At 36.1% G+C, this 9,985-nt stretch overlaps 1 protein-coding gene across 14 annotated transcripts; it reads left to right on the top strand.

Moving 5' to 3' along the window:
• Positions 1 to 5,087: 5,087 nt before the first annotated feature.
• Positions 5,088 to 8,683, top strand: LOC116004166 (ribonuclease P protein subunit p30-like). Of its 14 annotated transcripts, none has more exons than XR_004094746.1 (7): positions 5,088 to 5,335; positions 5,904 to 6,049; positions 6,183 to 6,300; positions 6,592 to 6,733; positions 7,133 to 7,210; positions 7,889 to 7,969; positions 8,143 to 8,683. XR_004094746.1 is itself a non-coding variant. In XM_031244098.1 (7 exons), the coding sequence occupies exons 4-7, from the start codon at positions 6,944 to 6,946 to the stop codon at positions 8,182 to 8,184; spliced, it is 249 nt and encodes an 82-aa protein (XP_031099958.1). In that variant the 5' UTR covers positions 5,088 to 5,335; positions 6,195 to 6,300; positions 6,597 to 6,733; positions 6,889 to 6,943; the 3' UTR covers positions 8,185 to 8,683. The 14 variants fall into 14 exon arrangements, 8 of the variants coding, with proteins under 8 accessions (XP_031099958.1, XP_031099957.1, XP_031099956.1 ...); XR_004094745.1 differs by having other exon boundaries at positions 5,899 to 6,049; XR_004094744.1 differs by having other exon boundaries at positions 5,586 to 6,049.
• Positions 8,684 to 9,985: the final 1,302 nt, after the last annotated feature.

Below are 9,985 nucleotides of genomic sequence, written 5' to 3'. Positions count from 1 at the left end.
CCTCCTCTCTACTTTTATTGAAGAACAATGAATAAAGGATGGAATTTGGGGGGCTAAATTCTTTGTTTGATTTACCTCTACATACATCATTATACATACAGAGTATATAGGGATTTATTCCTTATCAACTACTACTATTATTACTATTAGTATTACTACTATTACTATTACTATTACTAGTATTTTCACCCGTGCGATGCACGGAATGGATTTGTTATAATATATTAAGAATATTTGGATCGATATATAATTATATAAATTATAATATCAAATATTATATTTTTTTTTGAATACACATCAAATATTATATAGTACAATTGAAGATATGTTTTGGATCGATTATGTTTTCTGATGTTATCATTAATTGAAGTCCAGCAAATAATTGCTTAATTAATAGCTAATGTTTAGATGTATGCATGTGGTGCTGGAATTTTAGAGATTTTATATATCATTGTTTAGGACTTTTATAAATTGGGCAAATATGCTCGTTCTATAGTAACTCAGTTATAGGAATAAATTGCTATTCTAACTCATATGTATAGAAGATATATTTTTGTATAGATATATAACAATTTTTTCTAGGGGTGGGCATTTCCATTTTCGGTTCGGTTTTTCGGTTAAAAAAATTAAACCATTCGGTTTAACATTAGAGTTCGGTTCGGTTTGAAACGGTTCGATTTTAATTTGGTTCGGTTTCGGTTCGGTTTACGACCCTCGAATTTCAACATTTCCTACGCGACAAAGCGGTCGCAAGGCGCCGCAACTTAACGGGACACCGTAATAACTATGTATACATCACATAACCCAAATCCAAAGTCTAATATCTAAATATTAAAAATAGTCATTTCCATTTTTGGTCCTACTGTTATTGGGGCATTGCTAATTTTAGTCCACTTCATTAATTTTTACCACATTGCGGCCAGTCTTATTTAGTCATTGACACTTTTAGTCCACCGTTAAAATTTTCATCAAATTACCATCCAAAACAGGGGTATTTTGATATTTTCATGCTTTGACCATCTCCTTTACCATCTGTAGTGGTTTTCCTTACAGATTTTCATCCAATGAAGAGGTCCGACGAAAGCCATGGCTTTGTAATGTGGCTCACATGGCTTTCGCCGGACCTCTTCAATGGATGAAAATGTGTAAGGAAAACCACTGCGAAGGGTCAAGGAGATGACCAAAGCATGAAAAGACCAAAAATACCTCTATTTTGGACGGCAATTTGACGAAAATTTTAACGGTGGACTAAAAATGGCAAAGACTAAATAAGACTGGTCATAATATGGCAAAAATTAATGAAGTTGACTAAAATTGGCAATGCTCCAATAACAGTTGGACCAAAAATGAAAATGACTCTATTAAAAAATAACATAACAAATTAACAATTCAAACAAATTAAAATAAAAAATAAAACTAATGCTGAGAAACAAATTTTACAAAAAATTAACAATATTAGATGAACAGATACTACAATGTAATAGGGCCAGTTGTATTAAAAAAAATAATACTGGAACTAATATTCCAAAACTAGAATGAAACATTCCAGTTTACTCAAATGAAATTTCAATTCATTGGAGGAATGAATTTTGAAATTCATTCTAGTTAGGACTTAGGATATATATATATATATATATATATATATATATATATATAATTTATATTTATTATATATAATATTTATTTATATTTATTATTTTTATTAAAATCTAACAAAGTTCGGTTCGGTTCGGTTCGATTTTGGTTTTTACTAAACCGTTCGGTTCGGTTTGGTTTTTAATAGAAATGTTCAGTTTATAAGAATCTCGAACCGTTCGGTTTTGTATTACTAGTTCCGATCAGTTTAGTTCGGTTCGGTTCGGATCGAATAAACCGAACCAAATTGCCCACCCCTAATTTTTCCATCTTGAAAAAAAAAACAATTACTAAAGCTCTAACAAGGCATCCTAAGCTAAGAACATAGTGCAATTTGGTACTATTATATTAGGAATAATTGTTAACAGATTTTGATGATGTAAAAGATATTGTATAGCAAGCACATTAAACCCCTTATTTCTTATTGTAAATCTAGACATGCATCATCAACCGCGTCTAACTAGAAGGAAGCAATTTCGGAAGGAAGCATCCGGAGGGAAAGGATATTCAGAAGAAAGCAATCGGAAGAAATAACTTCCGAAGAAGGTAACAAGGAGGAAAGGGTTCAAAAGAAAGCATATGAAGGAAAAGAGATAAGAATATTAAGACCAGAAGAAATCTAGATGGATCTTCATAAGAGATGAAAAGGCATTTAAGAGCTGTCATCCAAAGTTCATGGATGTTTTATTGAAGAGCTTTTAAGGAAGATCAACCCCGAAGGAGTTCATATGGGGAAGAACAAAAGGAGCCGTTGGACGGATGCAACTTGTCTAACACCAAAGAATCTACATATAATACAAATTTGTACATGATAAGCATGATTAACACTTTTTGACTTTGGAGTGCTTAAATACACGGATAGGAAAACAATCGTTACCCTATGGACATAGCTGCACAAGTTAAGAGATATGACAACGAATTTTAGGGGCACAATTGAACGGTTACCACTTGCTGAGTGACAACAGACAAATTCAAATTTCAAGTTGGCATCCATCCCTCCTTGCCTATAAAAGGAGGATGCTAAGCTCAGAAGAAATGATTTTGTTTTGTTTTTGTTTTTTACTTTTGTTTTTTTTTTTTTTTGTTTTTCTTTTTGTTTTTGTTTTGTTTTGTTTTGTTTTGTTTTTGTTTTTTTTGTTTTTTTGTTTTTTTTTTGTTGTGATTGAAATTCTCTTGTGATCAATGCCTTCAAGTGTTTAAGTTAATCAAGCAGGCTTCTAAGCGGAAAGAAATCAATTTGATTTCTCATTGTCCAACACTCATCTACAATCATCTTTCTGAACGCAATCATGGTTCTGAACGCAACAAATAACTGGTGGCCAAGTGGGTTAGTCAAAAGACCTACAACCTGCTCAGTTGATTTCACGTAACTCAAGCGTAGGGAGCCGGAAGCAACCTGTTCACAGACAAAGAAGTAATCAAGAGCCAAGTGCTTCATCCGAGAGTGAAAAACCGTGTTTTTACAGACGTATGAAGCACTTAAATTGTCAGTAACCTGAACTTGCAAAACCCATAACTGTACCTCAAGCTCACGGAATAGATTCCGAATCCTCATAACCTCAGCAGCAAAATTAGCAAGCGCCTAAAACTCCGCCTATGTAGAAGACTGAGACATAGAGCATTGTTTCACAGACCTCCAAGACACAACATTTGGACCAAAAAAGACAACATAGGTCGTGGTCGAATGACCCCATCACAAATACCACCCCAATCCGAGTCTGAATAAGCCAGAAGCGAAATAGACCGACCTCTACAAAAATGCAATCCATGATGTAGCGTACCCTTCAAGTAGCGAAGTACTCGCTTCACAGACTGCCAATGCAGCTCAGTAGGTGAGGCCATGAACTGAGCTCTGGTCTGATAATGACTAAATACTGCAAACGACCAATGGCTTGCCGATACATGGTGACATCAAAAGCAGGAGAAGCAGCGGTACACAAGTCTACAGAAGTACTCATCAGCGTTGACACCTCTTTCACCCCCGTCATACCAAACGTCTCCAAAACATCAACTACATACTGAGATTGTGATAAAAATAAACCACGGGAAGTTGGAACAACTTCAACACCCAAAAAGTGATGAAGCGGTCCCAAATCTTTAAGCAAAAATCGTTGCGCAAGAAGACTCACAAACGCACCAATAAACGCACCAATAAACGCACCAATAAACGCACCATTATTCCCTGTCAAAATAATGTCATCTACGCACACCAGAAAATACACAATTATATCACGAGAACAGTAGATAAACAAAGACGAATCAACTATAGATTTCTTGAAACCAAATAAAATAAGAAATTTAGACAGCTCTAGGTACCAAGCCCACGGGGCTTGCTTTAAACCATAAATAGCCTTTCGTAGCTTGCAAACATAAGTTGGCAATTGTTGATCAACAAAACCAGCTGGCTGTTCCATATAAACCTCTTCAAACAAAGTTCAATTTAAAAAGGCATTGTTCACGTCTAACTGGTGCAACGACCATCCCTACAGCAAACCAACAGTAAGAATGATGCGAATAGTCACCGGTTTAATCACCGAACTAAACGTCTCAAAATAGTTACGTCTAGGCTCCTGCAAAAGCCCTTTCGCAACCAATCGGGCCATGAACCTGTCAATCGAGCCATCAACTTTGCGTTTTACCCGGAAGATCCACTTGCAACCAACCACATCATGACTAGACCGCGATACTAATTCCCATGTTTTGTTTTTTCACCAACGCATTAAACTCATCGGCCATGACAACTTTCTACAACTCATTCATTAATGCTTGTGAAACCGTTCGTGGCTCAACTGAGGATGTACGGTAGCCATATCCACAAGCTTGTCATTAAAATATCTGGGATTTGGACGTCGCTGTCGTTGAGGCCGAGACGCCGCAAGAGACTGGGGGTAACCCATGTGTCTGTGAGGTGGCTAACACAGATCGCACGGGATCCGTAGTAGAAAGAGTCTGGAGGAGCTGATGCCGCTGGTTCCGAGGCCGTAGGTACAGCTTCTGAAGTCGCATGTTCACTTGGAAAAAGAAACACGGTGCTAGATTGACTAGGAGAAGAAGTCACAGTCGTGGAGTATTAAGGGGATTTGCAGGCAAGCGGCATGGGAGTGAGCAAACCAGATGTGGACAAACTCTATTCTACACTAGGCACTACAAGAAAAACAGTTTTTAGTGACAAAAAATTAGTGACGGGTAGAAAAACCCCTCACTAAATGTATTATTTGCATAGTTTTTGTGACGGTTAAAAATTACTCTCGCTAAAAGTTTATGTTTTAGTGACGAAATTTTAATTTTGTATTTTTAAAAAAATATACTCTCGCTATTGGTATACAAAATATTGTTACTCTCGCTATTGATATCTGAAAATTATCTTACTAAAATCTATTCTATTTCCCACCATATACTTAGCAAAAATTTCCCGCTCACTAAAATCTATTTCCCTCCAGGCTAAAGCTTAACCTAGCATTCTATTCTCAATTTCCCTTTCTGGCTCTCCGTCTCTCGTTCTCCCATCGACGCCGCCCGCCACTCCGCCTCTGCATCGACGCCGGTCACCGGCCTCACTCCCTCGCCATCCGCCTCTGGTTGTCTGTCTACCTCGCCGTCGTCACTCCCTTCGGAAGCTCTGCGGTGGTCGCTGGTCGTCTGCAGCACTGCGGCTCTGCCTCTCTGTCTCCGGTCGTCTGCGTAGGTGGCTACTGGTTAGGTCAGTTTGCAATTTCTATTTGCAATTTAAGTTTGCAATTTGAAACTTATTTAAGTTTTATGAAGTAGTTAGAAACTTAGAAATAGTTTTGTTCTCCCTTGAAACTTAGCTCTGAGGATATGTTGCTACTTGCTAGTGTTGCTGTAAATATGTTGCAATGTATGCCTAATATAGTTAAATCTCAACTAGACTTCCTCATGGACAGTTCGATCTGTTAAGAGTATTATTTCTATGTCATTCCACATTGCAGTGGCTGTTGAGATCAGATATGGCCTCCCTTGTGTACATACTCTATAGTGTCTATTAAAGATACCAACAAGTTAGTCTAAAGCTATTAAACTTTTGATTAGTTTATAATGGCATAGATGCACTTCAAATATAATGCTTTTGAAATTTCCTGCACTGTTCCCTCTACTGTGTGTTATTTAATCCTGCTAGCTATGAGAATATGTTGCTAGTATTGCTGCAATATAGCCTGATTGCTTAGATAGAGAAGGTGGGATTGACCCATTCAAGAGATTAGTGTTTAGATCTAACCACAACAAGCTGCTACAATCCCCCAGTTCAGCTGGGATGTTCCCGGAGACTGAGTTCTTCCCTAGCTTCAAAATGGCAAGATTAGATAAATGGCCCAGTGAAGATGGTATCTCAAGAAATTGTTTGACAAGGAAATCCAATTCATATTAGAACAAGCCCTCGGTATATTGATTTCAAGTATGTATTTCGTTGTAGAAACTCAATTCTATGCAGTTTTAACTTTCTTATGCTTTCTTCTTCCACTTTTGTTAATACGACCAGTGTGATCAAAATGAATAATTTGTTGTTAGGTACTTAATGCATTGGTCAGCCTTTTTTGCAGGTCAAATTTCTCTGCAGAAACACTATGGCATGGTGCTTGGCTTTTGCTTCAGCTGCTTCCTCACAGTGATGCAAATTTTAACAGTAATCATCACGAACTGCTTGATGTAAGTTATTTTCATAAAGAAAGCATACATCAAGTAGCTTACTTGGTGTAAAGCTTGTCCAGTGATTACTTGGTGTTACTTTTTATCTTAGAAAGAGAGTGCCCTAGATTTTGGTTGGTTTCATTTATTTTCCTTGTTTCATAGTTTTTAAGGTGAAACACCAGTATGGTCATTTCTGTTTTAGTTGTCAATAAGAGTTTGTATGTTTGCTACTTTGTCAGTCAGGTGATATTGAGCTTATGATTTTGTATTATGACAATTTTCCTTGTAGTAATTAGTTGTTCCTGACAGTGCAGGCCATTTGTAACAACTTCAAAAGCACTGCTGGATCTATTTTTGCAGAATACATAGGACAATACAAGATAAAGACAATTGAGTTTGAGAATCTTACCCTTGGAACTATGATCCTCCACCAATAGTTTAAGACTTGAAGGTTCATTTCTGGCTCACCAAATGTTCTCTATTAAATGTTTTCTTGTTTTATATTTTTTTTCTTTGGATTGGAGTTCATTCTAGCTACCTTCAATGGATCGATCTAGCCTTCAACGAAATGAAAGTGACAACAAAGCTACTTTCAATTATTGACAGGTCTAAAAGTCTATGAGACAACTAAGAAGGAACTAGTGTTGGAACCAGCCATAAGATGGGCTGCACTGGCAACTCAAATATTGTTGTGGCAATAGCATTTTTGGTTGATTAATGGATTTGATTTCATTTTTGCTTTAATTGAACTAATGGATCATTTATCAGTCTGCTATCCTACATTTTTGGATACACGTATTTTGGAATTTGTGTAAACCAAGGCTATAATTTATGGTCCTATGGTTTGTAGGTGGATATTATTACCATTGATTTCTCAGAGAAGTTGCTGTTTAGATTGAAGCAGACCATGGTTAAAGCGGCTATCCAGGTATGCTTTTTCTTAGGCCTTCCAAGATACATAGTAAAATCAAATAGAAAGAAGGAGAGAATAAAATTTCCTCTCAGTATTGCATGTAATTTTGAATTGATGTATTTTTATTAGGTGTATGCAAATGATGATTGACTAGAAACCAGAAACTCTACTATGTATTTGATTAAAACTTAAAAAGGTCAAAATTTGTATGCATGCTTTGAAGAATGTAATTTCTTAAATTAAAAATTTCAGGCAGAGACATCATGTAATTTCTTAAAAAAATATCACAGTGAATTAAGGTCCACTGTTGTGTGTTGGGGGTGTCTTTATTTTCATTGTAAATGAAGAATGAAATTTAGAGAAATTTAAGGCACTCATACACAATGCACACTACATTTTAAATGAAATTGGCAAGCAGGGACAACTTATAGTTTATTATAAAATATGGCTTATTGAGTTAAGGTCATTGGTGAGGATCAGGGTGTCTTTATGTTAACTGTAAATGGAATAATGAAACTAGAGAAATTTATGGTATTGTATATGGCACACACAAACATACTAGCGCACATTATCATTTTTTTTGTTTTTTGTTTTGTTTTGTTTTTGTTTTTGTTTTTGTTTTTGTTTTTTTTTTGTTTTTGTATATGACTATAATTAGACCATTGACAAGTTTTATCCTCTTATTGGTTTTAGCGTGGGGTGAATTTTGAGATAACTAACACAAGTTTTCTTATCGATGCTCAAGCAAGGAGGCAAATGATATCTATTGCCAAGGTGAGTGTTGAAAGCTCTTGTGATAGCAAGTCCTAAGTTAGAGATAAGAACAGAAAGTTTCTTTACAGTGACTAGGTGCATGTTTTAGCCCTTAGTGTTTAGGCATCTGTGATAGATGAATTGTGGGAAATTGCACATTTCTGATGTTAACTACTCTGTATTTGAACTTTCAGCTATTGGTGGATTGGACACGAGGGAAGAATATTAGAAAGTGATAGATTTTACCTCTGCTCTGAATGGTCTCCCTCGACAGGGTCTCCAGATCAGAGGTGATATCTTCAAGGGATTTAGAACCAAAGCTTCTGGATGCTGCTCCTGACAGTGGAGTGCTTGAAATGCAATTAGAAAGTCACCTAGCTAAATCTGAAGGACAAGATGCCTTGCAAGGTGATGCAACAATTTACGCTTGCAGAGAGGATGACAAAAGCTCTTGCGGTAATGAAATGCTTGGATTGGAACTTCTTGGTGGTGAGTGGTGATATCATGGCAATTCCAGGCTTATATCAATTAGTTCATAGTAATTCCAGGCTTATATTAATTAGTCAGGTGTTATATATATTGAGGCAAAATCAATTCAAATGCAAAAGACTTGCGGCGAAATAGCCAACCGATACATTACTATCTATTTGCTATAATTAGATTCTTTATCTCTAGTCTTTGCAAAGTTGTATGAAACATTTCATTTTGGTTGTGATTATGAAGTCTTTTAATATATTGATTGAGTTTACTTTAGATATTGTATTGATAAAAACTAATATCGATTAGTGTAAAAAAAATGTATTACAAAAATTAATATTTAATGAGAATTAACAATATATACAAAATTAGAAAAATAATATTTGATACTAAATTATAATTTTTAGTGACGGGCAAAATTTAATTTATTGAGGAAAAATTTTGATAGTAAATAGTAATATTAATGACGGGATTTTCCATCATTAAAAGAATATAATGAGAGGAAATTATTCTAGTGAATAGTTGCATTAGTGACGGGATATTTTGTCATAAAAAGAATGTTTTAGTGACGGTAAATATACTATCACTATATGCTCACTAATGACGGTATCATATCCCGTCACTATTTATTTTTATCCTTGGAAGCTATAACGACGGGTGGCGACGGTAAATTCCCCGTCATTAAATGTCTTTTATGATGGTTTTTGAACTTTTAGTGACGGTTTTATCTCTCACGAATGGACTATTTTCTTGTAGTGAGGAGTAGACAAAATAGGTAGTGGATCTGAAGTGGGAGAAATGACTGGTGGTGGAGGCACAATTGACAAACTTGTGGGAGAATTAGAAGAGGAGTTACACAATGTACGAAAAGGAAATTCATTAGACATGAAGGAGACATGACGTGAAAGATACACACGACCAGTAGACAGGTCCAAGCACTTGTACGCAGACTGATTTAGGGAGTAACCTAAAAAGACATAGGAGAGAGATTTTGGTTGTAGTTTACCTGGAAAAAATGGTTTTAATCATGGAAAACATAGACATCCAAAAGGTTGAATTTTGGCATAATTGGGCTCTTTGTTGAATAGTCTTTTATATGGTGAGCAGCGCTGAAGTATAGGAGTAGGCATACGGTTGATTAAATAAATTGCCGTTTGAAAGGCATATGACTAGTACGAGGATGGTATAGACGCAAAGTGTAATGTGTAATAGAGCCATATCACTTTCCACAACATGCCTGTGAGGCCTCTCCGCAGACCCATTATGTTCCGGAGTGTGGGGGGGGGGGGGGGGGGGAGTAAAATGTGAAATTCCCAGACTATTGAACGTTGGGATTAATTTTGTATAGGAATAAGGGTCAAATTAGCCATTGAACGAAACGTAAAAGTGCAATCAGGCCATTGAACAAAAAAAAAGTGCAATTACACCATTCAACAAGCGAAATGTGTGCGATTTCACCTAGTAGCCGATATACTTCCCTTCTTCCGGTTACTTGCTGAGGTAGAGGCTGAGTTGATTTTTCTTTTTTATTTTTTTTTCTTGTTTATTTCGTCTTTCTTT

Source organism: Ipomoea triloba, chromosome 14, assembly GCF_003576645.1.
Source record: "Ipomoea triloba cultivar NCNSP0323 chromosome 14, ASM357664v1".
Taxonomy (NCBI): domain Eukaryota; kingdom Viridiplantae; phylum Streptophyta; class Magnoliopsida; order Solanales; family Convolvulaceae; genus Ipomoea; species Ipomoea triloba.
The sequence above is the reverse complement of the archived record's forward strand: the minus strand, read 5'-3'. Positions and strand labels throughout refer to the sequence as shown.